At 34.5% G+C, this 17,383-nt stretch overlaps 1 protein-coding gene across 14 annotated transcripts in view; it reads right to left on the bottom strand.

Moving 5' to 3' along the window:
- Window positions 1-17,383, bottom strand: part of MYCBP2 (MYC binding protein 2) — a 256,390-nt gene that overhangs the window by 6,189 nt on the left and 232,818 nt on the right. For all 14 annotated transcript variants that reach the window (XM_016216450.2, XM_016216454.2, XM_016216451.2 and 11 more), the window contains 12 exons: window positions 14,361-14,441; window positions 12,770-13,036; window positions 12,001-12,284; window positions 10,551-10,647; window positions 9,029-9,148; window positions 7,454-7,555; window positions 6,597-6,725; window positions 6,160-6,292; window positions 4,962-5,065; window positions 3,728-3,916; window positions 2,628-2,735; window positions 1,320-1,529 (listed from right to left, as the gene is read on the bottom strand). In XM_016216450.2, the coding sequence (XP_016071936.2) occupies window positions 1,320-1,529; window positions 2,628-2,735; window positions 3,728-3,916; window positions 4,962-5,065; window positions 6,160-6,292; window positions 6,597-6,725; window positions 7,454-7,555; window positions 9,029-9,148; window positions 10,551-10,647; window positions 12,001-12,284; window positions 12,770-13,036; window positions 14,361-14,441 (1,824 nt within the window). The remainder of the gene's footprint in view (window positions 1-1,319; window positions 1,530-2,627; window positions 2,736-3,727; window positions 3,917-4,961; window positions 5,066-6,159; window positions 6,293-6,596; window positions 6,726-7,453; window positions 7,556-9,028; window positions 9,149-10,550; window positions 10,648-12,000; window positions 12,285-12,769; window positions 13,037-14,360; window positions 14,442-17,383) is intronic.

Here is a 17,383-nt window from a genome sequence, read left to right as displayed (position 1 = left end):
TCAAGCCTAGAGACAGAGTACTGAAAACACAGTCTGTCCTCAGGAACTTATCAAGTGGGGCAGAGAGACGAGCGGGCCGGTCACCATAAGCACAGCAACGAGTGCTGCTGAGTGCTGCGACGGCTGTAGCCAGGCTCCAGATCACCAGGGGCGGGAAAGCGCGGGCACGCCACAGGAGGCGGAGCCTGGTCTGAGCCCAGAAGTACGATAGGTAGCCTTGGCTCTGCACGTGACGGTAGGTGGCAGGTGAGAGGAACATGCAGAGCAGGAGGTAGAGAAGAGCATTTCATGAAGAGAAATCGCCTGTGCGATGACATGGAAGTGCCAGTGGGTCAGCAGACATGGCCGAGTTTGGGGCGCTGCACGTTGTTCAGTACTTTATAGCACAGGGTACAAATGGTAGCATACTGAGGGGTGAGACGAAGGGTGGACAGGGTACAGGATTATAAGCAGAACAATGATGCAATCGGATTTGAGAAACAGTAATCTAGGAGTAGCAGTATACTTCTAAAGGATGGCATGGGGGGGTGAGGGGCTCCACAAAAGCAGTTCAGTAAGAAGGCTGCTGTAATTACCAAGAAAACCATCAGGGTTGCTGAAGATGTCACAGAAAAAAAAACTCAAGAGAGATTTGGAGACAGAATTGACAGGACTTTGTAAGTTAATACTGGAGAATGAGAGAGTCAAAGTTGAACGTAATGCTGGACGCATGGACTTTGAAGTATCTGTGAGAAGTCCAAATGTTGGATATTTGTATACAGATCTCAAAAATTTTGGAAGGTCATAACATTACAAGCGGTCAGCAAAGGCATGGGTGCACAGGAGGTCACTAAAGATAAGGAGATACATTGTTAGGCAAGGATGGGGTGTTGGGGAAACAAGCATGTTAGGGGCAGGTGAATGAAAAGAAACCCTAGGAAGGAGTTAAAGACAAGTGGTCAGAAAGGAAGGAAGATATCAGAAAGTGCTGTCCTGGGAGCCAAGGAAGTAGGAATTTACGAAAGGAGAGCTCAGAGAGTCAAGTAGGAGAAGTTTATTCAAGAACCAACTGGATTTGGAAAACAGGAGGTTTTTACTGATAGGAAGTAGCTTGTGTACAGAAATATTTCATGTTTTGGAAATAGTCTGTATAGCTTAAAAAAAAATCCCAAAACAAATTAAGTAAATAAATTCAACTTGAAACATAGTACCAAGCTTTCTGATTTTTAACTTGAGATTTAAGATGTAATAATAATTGGATATCAGTATACAAATTCAACTCTTTAATCACATAGGCAATCTCTAGTTGTTAAAAATTCTTAGCATAATTTATAGCATACCTTTCTGCATTTGTAGCAAACATAATATGCATATCTATTCATGGCATAGCCAGCTGGGTCATTATAGAATCTCACACCAGGAGTTGTGATAGCTTCACTCTTATGCAGACCTTCATATTCCAATCTCATTAAGGCTTTTCTTCTGACATCTTCATAGAGTTCTTTTATTGGATCAAGCAGGTCTTTTAATACTATATGATTTATTTTGTTCTGAAATTATAAAATGAACATCTGTTAGGAGAATCATTTATTTATTAATTGCACCGAAGTGCCAAGCACTGTGCTAGGAGATAACCCAAAAATTTCTAAATAAAATGTCATTTAAAAATAATCTTGTAAAGTCCTCACAAGCCTCACAGGGAAAATGGGGGTAAGTGGGGCATAGAATGTGAAAATTCCATTTTATTAGCTTCATATTCCTGAGTATGGATCATGTCTCCTGTTGCCTTAGCTGTTCTGGGAATAGAAGGTTATTACCTCACTGCCACAAATAAGACACAACCCTCCGGTGTGTGTGTGTGTGTGTGTTCTGGTTCCTTGGAGCAAGGGTAGAATGTCAGGTAGATAGAAATAAGCAGGTAGTATTTTCTATACCACTTAAATGTGAACCTTTTTTGGTGGCACTTTATGAGACAGGAGAGCAAACACTACAATCTTTTTGATTATTTCTCAGTGTAAGCAATGACTGTGTTAAGTCTTCCCACATTATACCCTATATACCACCCTGCAACTAGGAGGGAGCTACGGAGAACTATATAGAAAAAAAAGAGAACAGAGAAGGCATTGCTAATCACATTCTTAAATAAAGGTTTTTTTGTTAATCATTATTAGCTTGCCAGAACAACTTGCTACTTTGCTTATTACTATCTCTGTAGAGATGTGTCAAAAATGTTCTTCTTATTTGAGTTCTAAAAGAATCTGTCTTGATGGCACTGAAAGTTCAGATTTCACTCTTTACTGGCAAGTATCAGTACCTATAGGAGCCGCCGGCTTATTCTTCTTTTTGGTAGTCACCCACTGCCATGTCACTTGATCTCAACTCTTAGGGGGTGTGAAAGCAGTGATAAATGCCCTTCAATGCCTGATGATGTCTAAAGAAATTTTATGATGCAGTATGCTTAATTTAATTGGCAATTACTATTTTGAAATGTACTATAATAGAGAGATCTATAATATTCTCTGGTACCACCTGGATAAAGAGAGCAGAAACTGTTGAGGGATGGTGGTAAAAAAGTAAGCTGAAAGATGAAATATGAAAATAAAGATTAAAGTAAATAGAAAGTAGGTAATTTCTGATTTTTTCCATACCTTGCATATGGGACAAGATATAAATCCAAATGTTATCCTTGGACCAAGCCATCTGTTTTCCAAAACTCGTCGACAACACTGTAAGTGGAATACATGACTGCAGTCCAGCTTAGATAAAGAAAAGAGAAAGATATAAGCAAATGTACTGATGATAACCACAAGTAACTGGCAGATTAGTCAATGTACGGTGCTACTAAATGCATAAGAGAAAAAGCAAGAAATTTAGTACAATGACATTTTAGCACCTTTCCACTATTCATAGGGCATTATCTAGGTCTCCAGCTTCTCCCAATTTTTTAGCATACATATATTTATGCCACCTTATAGAGAGTAAGCTGAGTCAGGAAGAATGCAAGATTACTCAATTCTGTATCTTATAAAAAGAAGAGGAAACTACTAACTTAAAGATTTAAGATTTATTTTTGAGACTATTACCTTGGAACTACAAGAATCGGAAGTATAAATAAGCAACCAGTAAAAGTAAAAAAAAAATGGTATTTAGCCTGGCACGCGTGACTGAGGGGTTGAGCATCAACCTAGGATCCAGGAGATCGCAGTTCGATTCCTGGTCAGGGCACATGCCTGGGTAGTGGGCTCGATCCCCAGTGGGGTGCGTGCAGGAGGCAGTCGATCAATGACTCTGTCATTATTTATGTTTCTATCTCTTTCTCTCTCCCTTCCTCTCTCTGAAATCAATAAAGATATATTTTAAAAAATTAAAAAAAAAAAGGTATTTAGCAAATAGTAACTTCATAATATTTTAATATTATAGATATATGCATATACATTATGTATAGAGGTATGTATCATTGCATCATTATGTGTAGATCAATTAAATAATGTTACTAAATACCATTCTGCATTTTGAAAATTGAAAAGCAAGTAGATTCTGTACAATCTATTTTTCATCCCTTATGAACATTTTATACATTTTATTGATTATATAGGCCCACACAAATCACAAATTAAAACTAAACACACAGAATGTAAACAGAACATAAGAGACAGAATTTCTTCTTTAATAAACTGGTAGGTATTAATGGGACATTTTCTTCCAATAATAATCTAGACACATTTAATAGTCTAAAAGCTGAGACAACCTGAATGGCTGGTGCTGCCGAGAGTGCTTCAGTGAAACATATCATGCACATGTCATCAGCATCTTGCTTCAGTGTTGTGGCACTTTTATCACAGCCGTGTAGACAGGGCAGACAATGCTCTTCGTTTTTTACACCTCCACATGGATGGCCGCAAGGATGTGTCTTACTACAGGCTATCTTAGCATATTCCTAAGATGAATTACAACGGCACATAAAATATCAGAAAAACACACATCCTAGTAATTATATTCATTATATTAATTTTCCAAGATATTTTCCCATAGGAAATACATATTTTAAACTAAGTTACAATAAAGTAATTTTTATTCTCTGTTTGAATATAATTTAGGATTATTAACAAAGCCTATTTTTCTTTTAATGTGATTTTAAGAAATTTCACTCCACATAAAGGGAATGCTAATTAGTGAATTGCAATTTAATCTACTTGTTATCATGCATAGCCATGAAGCAAAAAGATTACTGACATACAATCTCCTCATCATCACCCATCTCCTCTCCAAAATGGGGATAAAAAAAAAAATACTGATATCTTTCACTATTTGGGCACTAGCCGAACTCTTGTTAACTAAATTGAGGAATCAAAAATATCTGGATAGCCCTGGCCATGTTTCTCAGTGGTTAGAGCATCACCCCATGCACCAAAAGGTCATGGGTTTGATTCCAGGTCAGGGCACATTGCCAGGTTGCAGGTCAGGTCCCTAGTTGGGGCAGGTACAGGAGGCAACTGATTGATGTTTCTCTCTCACATCAATGTTTCTCTCTCTCCTCCTCTCTTCCTCTCTCTCTAAAAAAAAAAAAAAAATCAATAAAAACATATCCTCCAACATCTTATCAAATAAAGACAATTTTGATAATATGAAATGTGTACAGATGTTCAAGACTAAAGAACTTTCAGATACTAGAAGTTTATTTTAGGAAAATAAGTGAATAAAAAATGTATAAGAGGCAAAGAAAATAGTCCATAGATCTTTAATTGTTTCTAGTACAAAAGTAAGTGTTAACTATATATGCTGATGGTAGTTGGGAAACGCACAAAACGAGTCTGGTTTGGGCTTGAGTGCTTTATCTGATCCATTCCCTAGTTCTGATAAAGCATTTAACTCTTAGCACGTGTAATACACTAATTTAGAAAATGAGTGATGCTGAACTCAAACTCTAATATGAAGTAAAGGTATCATTTGGCAATACCTGCTCTCCTTGCTGGGACACTCACCTGGCAGTCTGCATCAGAACAAACACTGCCAACAGCAGATAACTCTGTTCCACTTCTGGAACCGCAGAAGCGGCATGCTTCTGAGCTACTTGTGGTGGGTTTGCCTAGGTTCAAGCAGAAAAAAATCCTCCTGAAGACTGTTTTCTACATATTTTAATATAACTAATTAAAAACAAGCAAGAAAATCAGGTTTGCATCAGTTGCCATCACTAGGAAAACAGCCTGGCAGTGTTGGAGGTGAAGGATTGTAAGCTGCACTAATTACAAAATAAATACACAAGAAAAGGGATGAGAAACTGAAGAGTTATATCTAAAGCCAAATAAATTATTAACTGATTTATTTATACATTTTCAATAAAAAGAAATAGACTAGGCTTCTAGTCAAGATAGCAGACTGAGCAGATATGGCAAGCCCCCCACTAAAAAAAGCACAATACTAGACAAAATGTAACATTAAAAATTAAATAAAAATACAGGAGAAAGGGAAAGCTTTAAGTGCCTTTCCACAATGGCAATATTAAAATGCATAGGAGAAAAATTCATCAGAGAATATGAAACTTGAAAAACAGAATTCCCACCCAAGGAAGTAGAGATAACAGAGCAATTTGAAAGAAATTTATAATACATTGAACTTAAAACATACCCTTTTTAAAAAGGAGAGTTTATATTATGAATACAATGATGGTTCAACATTAGAACATCTGTTAATGTTATATGTGGCATGGACAGATTACAGCAGAGAAAAAAATCAGTCCTGAGTAAAAAGGACCATGCTCTTGAACATGAAAAGTTACTCATATCTAGAGTTAAATTTGTTTAGGTTTATACCTAATTCCAACATCAGGAATTTGTGTCAGTCAAATGGCAGGTGACAGGTACTAAAAACTGAGAATTTGTAAGATTGTTATGTATCTCTAAACTGGGAATATACCAGACTTACTTTATAAATAAAACAAAATGAAAACACACACATTTTGGAGATAAAATGGCCCAAAGTTACACAGCTAGTTAGTGGCAAATGAGATTTCCTCAGTTTTAATCTACCATTGAACATTGTCTTGTCATTATAATAATATAGGTAGTGATCAATGATGTCATAATAATCACTTCTCAGAATATACTCAAAATTATTCACATTAAATAATTAAGTTAAGCTAACATCTAGTTTAATGGTAACCAATCTAAACTCCTCCTTTACCTGTGTGTTCTCGGAATTCCACCATTGCTTTCATTGTTTTAGAATCTGCTAGTGCCATCAACCAGAACAATTTGGTTCTACCACAACCTTCGTGAAGGTCAACCTTTATAGCTTCTTCTTCTTCTTTGAAGACCTATTGCATCATTCAAAAAAGGGAAAAATATATTTATTTATGACTCTGAAAGAGAAGTATAAATTTTAGTTTTTCAATGACAACAATGGCCTTCTTTTAGTAAATGTGGACACTGTCTTAGAGAGGTTAAACAACTTGCTTGATTTACACAGCTGATAAGTGAAACAACTGGGAATTCCACTGAGGTCTTTGATTTGAAAGTCCATTTTTTCCCCCCATTACACCAAGTCTCCTTCCCACAAAATTTACTGAATACACTTTATGTTCTAGATACTGTTCTGCATGTAAAGACAGAAATCTTCACCTGTCTTTGATGAGTTTTGGTTCGTCGATGAAGATGAAGGAATCTGTCACAGTCAGTACATAAATTTCCACACATGTTGCATAAAATGATTGCTGCAGTTTCACCATCATCATGGTTATCACACATAGGCTAAAAAAAGACATTTCTATAGGTTACATTAGATTAACAAGAAAGCCTCAATATTTACACAAAGTGAATGTAATTTATCTTTAACAGTAACAGACTATTATTCTGAAGTCTATTAAGAATTTGGAATATGAACATTAAACAGAATGATGGCAAGTGTACTAAACTATAAAATTCCCTCAAAGGCCCCAATTCAATGATTAATAAACGTGTATACTTTGGTTAGTGACTTGAGAAAATTTCTCCCCATTTATATTCAAACATTCTGTATGCTAAATGAATAAAATTATTCATTTTTGAAACTTGAACCATTAATAAATAAGTGTGGAAAGGGAGCATATAAAGCCTTCTTCCAGTGAATGTAAAGATACATATCAAATCTACTGTAAGTACATTTCTGAAGAAATAGTATGTCATATGCCTCTCTTACTGCTTTATTTCCTTCTTGCCATAAGACTGATTACATTTTTAGTACAAAAATCTAGATACAATATCAGTCTGGTTAAAAAAAAATTTTGATGTGATGCAAACATGTCTCAGATAAGAAGGGGAAAGCTGTTTTATATAAATAAAGCCTTAATATACTATAAAGAGGGAACCCTTGTGAGGTGAACTTTGGCAACGTGACACAAATTATGTATTTTGACTTGCATTATTTTTTTTTAAAGCTAAGCTAATGCTGACTATAGAGAAAAACAAGGTAATTTTATATAAAATAATTCTGATCTTACCATTTGTTTTTGTTGTCCATCCTTTCCCATCCATCTCCCCGAGGAGAGACGATCTACATGGTCCTGATCAAGAACGCACAGTGATGCCAGGGCAAGCCAGAGCTGTTGAAAGGAAAAGCTGTTACACTACTGAATTCTTAGGACAGACTTATAAAATGCTGACTGTGTAACACATGGTAAATAGTTCAATAAATGCCAGCTGGATTTGAAGATATGTAAATACCCACAAAATTTCCTGACAGGGCACCAGACACACAACCGACTACTGCATGTCCCACGCATATAGTATGCACTCAAATAGTTACTGAATAAATGTTGCTCTGATGAAACATTCTATGTTCTATCTGATATACAGTAAAAAATTATCCTTTATTATGGAAACAATATCCTTTCCTCTGGAAATAATATATTAATAAATGGATTTTCATATTTAATATACCAATGAGTAGTTGGGTACATATTAAATTCCTGTAGATATTAACGGTTACTCACAAGTTTCTGTATGCCCCTAACTGCCTAGCACTACGCTTGGTGCACTTTGTCAGAAATAAGTAAATGTCTAACAACTTTAGCAATTTGTCCTCAAAAATAGTTCAACACTTTCTGAGGCTAAAAGGGTAAGGGTAAGCTTCAGTTTTACATAGAATATATTTTTTCACTAAAAAAAAATTAACTGTCTTAACTCAAAGAAGTGCATGAGAGTGTCACTGGATATGAAGAGTAAGAGGGAAAAAGTAGAGAAAGAAAAGCCAGAAAAGAAAAATAAGGTATGCAAGAAAAAAGAGAGGACAGAATGAAAGAGAATACATGCAGGGTGGGGAAGGGTTACTGTCAAGGATAACTGCTTCAGGTGTCACACTCACTAGCAACATAGCATAAATTGGCTTTTTCTGCTCTAGGGAAATATAATTTATCTTCTTTTTCAGGCTTCTCAGAATAACTTAAAGCAATATCCACCAGTGTTTACTTCTTCCCAATGCTCTCATACTGCCCTGCTTCAAGGGAATCTCAAATCTCTTCTGGAAGTACATGGGACATGAAATTTGGCAAGTTAAAAATTCCTACAGATGTTTCATCTGAAGAATGCAATCCCACTTTCTAAAATATTCTGCCCCAGGCACAAGCTTTTTGCTTTTAAAAAAAGTAAGGCCTGTAAATCCAGTAAGTATGCTATAGGGCTCTACTGTAGGACAACTGGGTCATATCAAAAGGAGTACGGGGCGGGGGGGAGGGGGGCTTGTCTTCAAAGGACCTCAGTCTATACCAGCATAATGCTGACACTAAATTTACTGTGTAATGCTATAGTAAATACACCATTAGAAACAAAATATATTGACATATAAGGAACTTTGGCCTTTTCTACCAGTATATCCTGAGCTTCCTAAATGATAACAAAACGGGACAATTAATAACCACTACACTTATTTCAATATTCCAAAAAGTGCTTCATATTTTAATAAATATAATATTTGGTAAAGAAAATGTGGATTAAGCTGACTTATTGATTCAAATTTGTTCAAACCTATTACTGAAAAAAGAAGATGCAAGGATATAGACTAAATGAAAAAAACCTACCCTAGTTGTTGCAATACATCTCACTGGAGATCGAAATTCTTCCTCCATCTTGGTCAAGGCAATGATGGTTTCTGCAATGGCATTTTTCGTCACTCGGGACCATGCTTCTGACAGATGACCCTATTAAGCAGGACATAATAATTTAATAAGCAACCAGAAATGTATAATCATAGTAGTAAATTCTATTCTCTGAAGTAACATCTCTCACTCATAAGAAAAGATTTGTTAGTGGAATTTTAATCAAGGGGCATAGTTTTGAAATAAAAATCCTTCACCACCCTATAAAATATTAAACTTCTAATCACTATTTTGATGACAGAAAAGTAAATAAATTAGGTTCTCAATACTCTAGAGTTCAAGGGTATTTTCTTTTACATTTTGACAAAAACATAACAGAAGTACTAAGGTTTCTATGCTTGAGACATTTTGATTATGAAACCTTGTTGCTTAACATGAAATTTATACAGCTAAGCTAACTGCTTTAGATGAGTATTACTGGAACCCAAGAGCATAAATAGGTTCAAATGAAACTACCTTAATTGCTAACTTGATTTTTACCAATCACCATCACTTTTTAACTGCTATAGAATTTAAGTGTTCCTAAACAGTTTTCTTAAGTATTTCCATCCAGTGAACATACTGAGAAAGCCTATTTGAGAACTGAAAAAATTCTCCATTTCTCTGATTGAGAAAATGTCCATGCTGTTGGGAAAAGTGATAGGACTTCATATTTCCCCAGAATAACTACATATCTGCATTTTATCAGTCTTTTAAGGGGCAGTTCAAATAATTTCTCCTTCAAAACGGCTTGCTGTCTCTTCTACCTCTCAGGAATCTATAATCCATGTATCTTGCCCCCTCAGGCTGAACTCCTGGAAACACTGGAATGTAAGAAAACTAACATTATGGAGACCCAGTAAGAGGAAGGCACCTACTAAGTAATTCCCTTTTCTCCACACTCCCAGATTTTCCCACAAACCAACATCTAAACCAACATCAAAAATCAAGTTAGCAATTAAGGTAGTTTCATTTGAACCTATTTATGCTCTTGGGTTCCAGTAATGCTCATCTAAAGCAGTTAGATACTCATCTAAAGATAGTGGTGTAGGACATTAATAAAGAGTAAAGTTTTTATAAACTGTGAGAACTGACGAGGAGAAATATCCACTTTGGGGAGCCCCCTTTTCCCTTTTTGTTTTCAAACTCAGGCTATTTTTTAGGGTTCAAAGAACATATACTTATTATTTTTTAAGTTTTAAAGTCTTGGAAGACTTATGTTACAATTCTCAAGTAGGTGAACTGGGAAGCTTGAAGTGAACATAATTTACACAAAAGGACAAATTTATAACTAACTGAAAAGATAAATGGTACAACAGTTAACCTACTACACAGAGCCTTTAAGTAAACCAAAATAACACTAAAATACTTCTCCTATTAATTCAGTAGAATAAGCTGCTTGTTTTGTTAATAAGATTTCTATTGCATTTCAATTGACATAATGCTCAGGAGGATGGGAACTTACTGCTGCCATATCCTTAATGAGTTTAATGATGATCTCTGAGATCTGGGTAGGAGTTGAGCCCTTCATCCACCAATGACTTTCACCTCGTCGAATATAACTACAAAGAAAAATCAGCATTTGTAAACCAACCAGTGATAGTTAATAAATGAATTAAGATGAAAACTATTATTTCAATATGCAGCTTTTAATTCTTTAAATGATCCAATTAAGTAAAGCCCTTTAAAAGAAAATTAATCAACACATTATCCATTATCTGTGTCTTCAACAAGGGAGTAGCTATTCTGATATGTGCTCCCTTTGCAATATTTCTGTTTATACATTATTTTTGTATGCATCTTCTAGAACAGTGCTATTTCAAACTACTGTCCACATAGCATATATCAGCTAGAATATGTCAACTACATCACTGAGCACACTACTGCTGAGTTCAGCTGGCATTTTTTTACCCCCCTAGCAAGTCTATGGGGATGAAGGAAGCAATACACTGATTTACATTCTGATGTTATTTAGTTAATATCATGGATTGGATCTTTTACTAGCATGTCTCTAATTTTCTGCTGTAACACACATTTCTGGAATAAACAACCTTGCATATATATCTGTGCATATGTATGGACAATTCTGATGGAAATAACTGTAGAAGTAGAATTGGTAGGCCAAAGAACATGCATATTATAAATATAGTGATACACTATCAAACTGACATCCAAAAAGACTGTAGCAATTTACATTACATATTTAAAAATGCCTATTTCTTCATAATGCTGCCAATGCAAAGATATTCTCCTACTGTTTTATCTATATTTCTCTGATTATCAGTAAAGTATCTTTTCATTTGTTTATGGCATTTGTAACTTTTCTTCTCTGAACTTTTCTTTTCATGTATCAATTGTTTGTCTTTTTCTCACTGATTTGTAGTCATTCTTCTAATATTCTGCCTAATAACTCATTGTCCACTATATAGGTGTTAAATATTTTTTCTAAGTCAGTTGCTTGTACTTTAAAAGTATTGTCTATCAGTTAATTTTCATTTTTATGTGGTCAGATCTGTGAATCTTTTCCTTTGTTACTTTTGGATTCTGTGTTTTGTTTAAGAAGGTTTTCCCAAATTGAAGATTACAAAAATATTCTTCTATGACATGTCCTTGTAGAACTTTAAAATATATATATGTATAAAGCTTTAATGGATCTTAAGTTTATTTTTGTATATGGTGTGAGGTAAGGGCCTATAATTTTTTTTCTACATGGTAAGTATTCCAAGGTCATATATTCAGCATAATCCCCAAATGACTTTTATCATATATAGCTTTCTTTTTAATATACTGGTCAGTCATTTATGGCTTCTATTTGGTGAATAGGTATATATGGTAGAAGTTGACATCACATCTTAATTCTCCAAATAAGAGCTCATTGCGTTCTATTTATTATGAAAACAGCCTCAATGACCAACCTGGAATTGAAAATCATTGGAAGGGTAACTGTTGTAACTCCTTTGCCCACGGTGGTGCCAGCTGTTCCTGTGATGGTGGTTCCTTTGGCTTTTAGCTGTACTGTGAGTGCTTTGGCAATGCATCCAAGAAACATGTCCAAGATCCCTAGCTTATTCCAATCTCCTTTCTCTGTTGAGTGAATGATATCACTGATATCTGCTGGGGGGAGGGATTTCACACCTATGATGCTGGCCAGACGATTAGGGGTCACTTCAGGCAAAACTCGTCTTAGTAAGGAGGTTACCTGGTAAGAAAAATAAAAGAAAAGAATTCCATGTAAAGATAGGTGTTTTAAAGTTTTCAATTTTTTTTATTGAACCTAGCTACCATTCTATGACTTCAAAGCTTTGAGAAGGACAGAAATATGATTTAAATACTACACTATTTTTTAATTTCCCAAGGGTAATTGCCACTTTAGGGCAGTAAGAAAAAACACACATCTTCTATTTGGTCAGGATTAAGGGAAAATTACATTATAGATCTCAGGGTAATAAGACAATCAGAATACTCTTATCATAACAGCACATTAGTAAAGTAATTTTTGTTCTTCCAATTTTCATTACAATGAGTCAAAAATAAAAAGCATGGAGTTAAAGTACAATCCAAAACCTAAAATATTACCAAAGAAAACAGAAATTGCTAATTAAGGTCTTACACTTTACTGGTTTAATTTTTAATTATGTTTCAAGCAACAAAATAAGCCAAAAGGTAAGTGGTATGACCAGCCACCTGTCTCTGGACTCGAGGAGATGCCGTATGGAGCAGCGAGAACAGATCCTGGAGCAGAGTTAGCTGTTGAGCCAGATACTGCCGACCCACGTTAGAGCCACTCAGTGCTAAAACCATAGAGAGTAGCTCAAAGCAGTAAGCATCAGAGGAGGCATCTTCATCATTCGGCTGAGAATTGGCATTTTCTTTGCTTGATATGGCATGTTCCCATTCTTCCCGAACTCTGGTGGCTTCCATGCGAATAGCCTGGACTATGTGAGCACATACCTATTTAAAAGGTGACAGAGCAACATAAAGAAATGTAAAAACATATTTGTAAGTCTGATTTACTACTCCTAGTTCTTAAAAAAAAGACGAGAATATTAGTTGATACTGAACTATTAATACTCTTCCTCCCAGTTAATTCTACATCATACCACTCTTTCAACTCATCTTAAAAAACAATTAAGAAAAACTAGGGGAACCATGATTAAAAATCTGAATATGTATATCAACTGCTATGTAGAATCTACTTACATACAAGTAGAATCTACTTATAAGCCTATAGTTTAAAACAGCAATTTTCAACCGGTGAGCCACAAGAATGTTTAAGATATGCAGGACCTGACTATTTAGACATGGGAACTGGCCTGTTCTCCCTTAGACTGTCAGATAAAAGAATAACACAACAGCCAACACAACAATAGCTGTCTGGTGTGAGTAAATCAAAATTATACCTATTTTTTTTGTTATATCAGCAAAAATTATATTTTTTGGTGTGCTGCAGAATTTTAGTAATTAGTTTATGTATGCTATGAGATGAAAAAGGTTGAAAATCACTGGTTTGAGACATCAAAGAAACACAAATTATCATATTTTATAACTTCTAAGGCATATTCACCCCCACTGTAACCTTTCAGTTCACAATGTGCTTCATAACTGATGGCATTCACAACTTAATTGGCAGCAAATTTTATTTTTTACTGCTATATAAAATAACAGTACATTTTACAACTGGTAGCATCTAAGATTCAACAAAAAGCTGTTAACAAGATAAAGCACAAATAAATTCATGTCATTTACTTAGAAGATTTAATGGTGTTGAAAGTTAAAATAATGGGCTAATTTAAAACCAATATTCTACTTGACTTTTGAAGGGCTAATTTCATGTTATTTAGGCAAATACGAACAATGTCGTGCTACTTCCCAATCCTCTTATAATTAAAAATAGTAACACTGGTTTAGTTACTGTAATTACTCAGCAAAATAAAAAGAAATCAATGACCAAACAAAAAGCGGCAGGTAAAGGAACACAGGACATGCAAATAAAATCTGATATAGTTGGACATTTGATACCAAAATTAAACAATCTATCTGAAAATAAGAAATAACAAAGAGCAGCAAGGTAAGAAAGTCAGCACTCATAAGGAATCTTTAAAGTGATGCAGGTATGCCAATATACTACTTCCTCTCTAGAAAAAGGCAGATACATTCTGCAGGACCTATAAAAGAGTCAGTATAACAAAGCCTCCATAAATTCTGGAATATACTTTGTACCTTAAAAACATACAAACAAAAACTGATGAAGACAATGAAATGGCTATTAACCAACCTGTTTTTGTAAGTTAGTCAGTTTACTCCTGCTGAATATGATTCCAACCATATGTTCTTTCAGGTCAGCATCTGATGTTGCCTTTATGAAGAAAAAGGGGGGAAAAAAGCAAGCTCTGAATAAAATTTGTACACATGTGGGACTACATCAAACCAAAAAGTTTCTGCACAGCAAAGGAAACCATCAACAAAATGAAAAAGCAATCTACTGAGTGGGAAAACATATTTGCAAATCATACATCTGTTAAGGAGCTAATATCTAGAATATATGAAGAACTCATACAGCTCAATAGCAAAACAACAACAACAACTCATTACAAAATGGGTAGATCTGAAAAGACATTTTTCCAAAGAAGACATACAGATAGACGGCCAACAGGTACATGAAAAGGTGCTCTACATCATCAGTCATCAGAGAAATACAATCAAAGCCACGAGATATTAACCTCAAACCTGTTAGAATGGCTATTATAAAAAAGACAAGAACAACATGTGTTGGTGAGGATGTGGAGACAAAGAAACCCTTGTGCACTGTTGGTGGGAATGTAAACTGGTGCATCCAGTATGGAAATCAGTATCGAGATTCCTCTAAAAATTAAAAGTAGAGCTGCCATATGATCCAGCAATCTCACTTCTGAGTATGTATTAGAAAAAAGCCCCCAAAACATTAATTCAAAAACATATATGTACCTCTATGTTTATCACATCATTATTTACAATAGCCAAGATATGGAAGCAACCTAAGTGTCCATCAATGGATGGATGAATAAAGAAATTGTGGTAATATACAATGGAGTATTACTCAGCCATAAAAAAGAATGAAATCTTTGCCATTTGCAACAGCATAGATGGACCTTGTTTGAGGGCATTAGTCTAACTTAAAAAAGTTACACAGAGAAAGACAAATACCAAATGACTTCTCTTATATGCGGAATCTTTTAAAAATTATATATGTTTTATATATATCTATAAATAAAACCAAGCTCATAGGTAAAAAGAACAAATTGATAGTCACCAAGGCAGGGGGTGGGTAGGAAAATTGGGTGAACTGCTTTTGTTTCTGTTTGTGTGTGTGTTTAAACAATGGGGAAAAAGTATTTTGAGAAATAATTATGCAGGTATTTTTATAAGGGGAATTTACTTTAAGTTGAGGTGCATAACACTATGACAAAGGATAAAGTTTAAAGAAGTCACCAATGACTATGGTGACTATGAAAAAGAACAAAATTTCCAAATTTAAGATATTCAGAGAAGTATCCTATCTTTTCATGAACTTCTTTATCTAGTCAATTTGGGTCATTCTGACTGAATCTATGTCTAAATTGTGGACATTAGTTTATATCCTATATTCAGTTGTTAGAAGGGCAATTCAGGAAAATGACATTTGGTTGAAAAGAAAAGTGTTCAACAAAGCTCTATAAATTAAGCTACTCTAACATCAACAGTAATCAAAGAAACATATCGTAAAAAGAAAAACAAAGCCTGAAATTTTATAGTGCTTATTATGTGCATGGCACTCTTCTAAGTGACAGTGATATACAAAGATATATATATATGTAGACATATATGTACACATGTATGTTATATGTTACACACACACACACACACAATCTCATTTAATCTTCACAACACCACCATAAGGTAAAAGCTGATGTTCTGCCTATTTTACAGGTAAGAAAAGGCTCTGGAAGACATGAACAAAAGTATCAACCAGCTTGAACTAAGTGATATTTACAAAACAAAAACAGAGTTCACATTTTTTTCAAGTTCACATGGACATTCATTAAAATATACCACATTATGAGCCAGAAATCAAATTTTAACAATTTTAAAAGGACTGAAATTATACAAAGTATATTTTTTGATCACAATAGAATAGAATTAAACTAGAAATTAATATAGAAAGCTATCAGGAACATCCCCAAATATCTAGAAATTAGACAAGACACTTCTAAATATCCAGGGGTCAAAGAAGAAATCAAAACGGGAGTCAGAAAATATTTTGAACTGAATAAAATGAAAACACACACACACATCAAAAATTGTGACATCCACCCAACTAAAGCAGTAGTTAGAAGACAATCATGGCATTACTTGTGTGAGAAAAGAAAGGTTTCAAGTCTATGATCTATGTTTGGATATTATAAAACTAGAAGGAAAAAAACAAAACCCAAAGCAAACAGATAAATAATAAAAGATTTACCACCACAGATTCTACTGATATTAAAAGGATAAGTAACAAGGGTATATTATGCACAACATATGCCAATAAATTCAGCAATTTAGATGAAATGGACAAATTATATAAAAGAACTGCCAAAGCCCACTCAAGAACAATAGACCACTGCAATAGCCCTGTATCCTTTAAAGTAAATTTGTAGAAGAATTTTTTTTGCTACAAAAGAGTTTCCTTATTTTTTAACTTCTTTCATAATTTGTGGGGTGTTTTTTTTTTTTTTTTTGCTTTTTAAAAATACCTATATTGAGATATAGTTCACATACCATATTATTCATTCATTTGAAATGTGTAACTCAATGGTTTATAGTAGTAACGGATATGTGCAACCATCACTACAGTCAATTTTAGAGCATTTTCTTCACCCCAAAAGAAAAACTACCATTTAGCTATCACTCCCCTAGTTTACCTTCTCTTTTATTAAGGAAAAATGAAATGCATATAAACTAGTAATGCATATCTATTAACAGATATAATAATATATGGATTATTTTACTGAGTAAAAGAATTAAAAAAGAGAAATATGTGAAAATATCCATTCTGATAAAATTTCTTAGCAAACCAGGAATAGAAGGAAACATCCTCAATCTGATTAAGAGCATTTACAAAAAAATCTATAGCTAACATCACACTTAATGGTGAAGGACTGAATGCTCTCCTTTTAAGATCCAGAGAAGGCACAGATGTCTGATCCTAACACCTCTATTCAACATGGTACTGAAGGTCTTGCCATTCCAAAAACACAAAAATTTAAAGCATATAGATTGGAAAGGGAGAAGTAAAGCCAA

Source organism: Miniopterus natalensis, chromosome 2 (assembly GCF_054644295.1).
Source record: "Miniopterus natalensis isolate mMinNat1 chromosome 2, mMinNat1.hap1, whole genome shotgun sequence".
NCBI lineage: Eukaryota > Metazoa > Chordata > Mammalia > Chiroptera > Miniopteridae > Miniopterus > Miniopterus natalensis.
The sequence above is the reverse complement of the archived record's forward strand: the minus strand, read 5'-3'. Positions and strand labels throughout refer to the sequence as shown.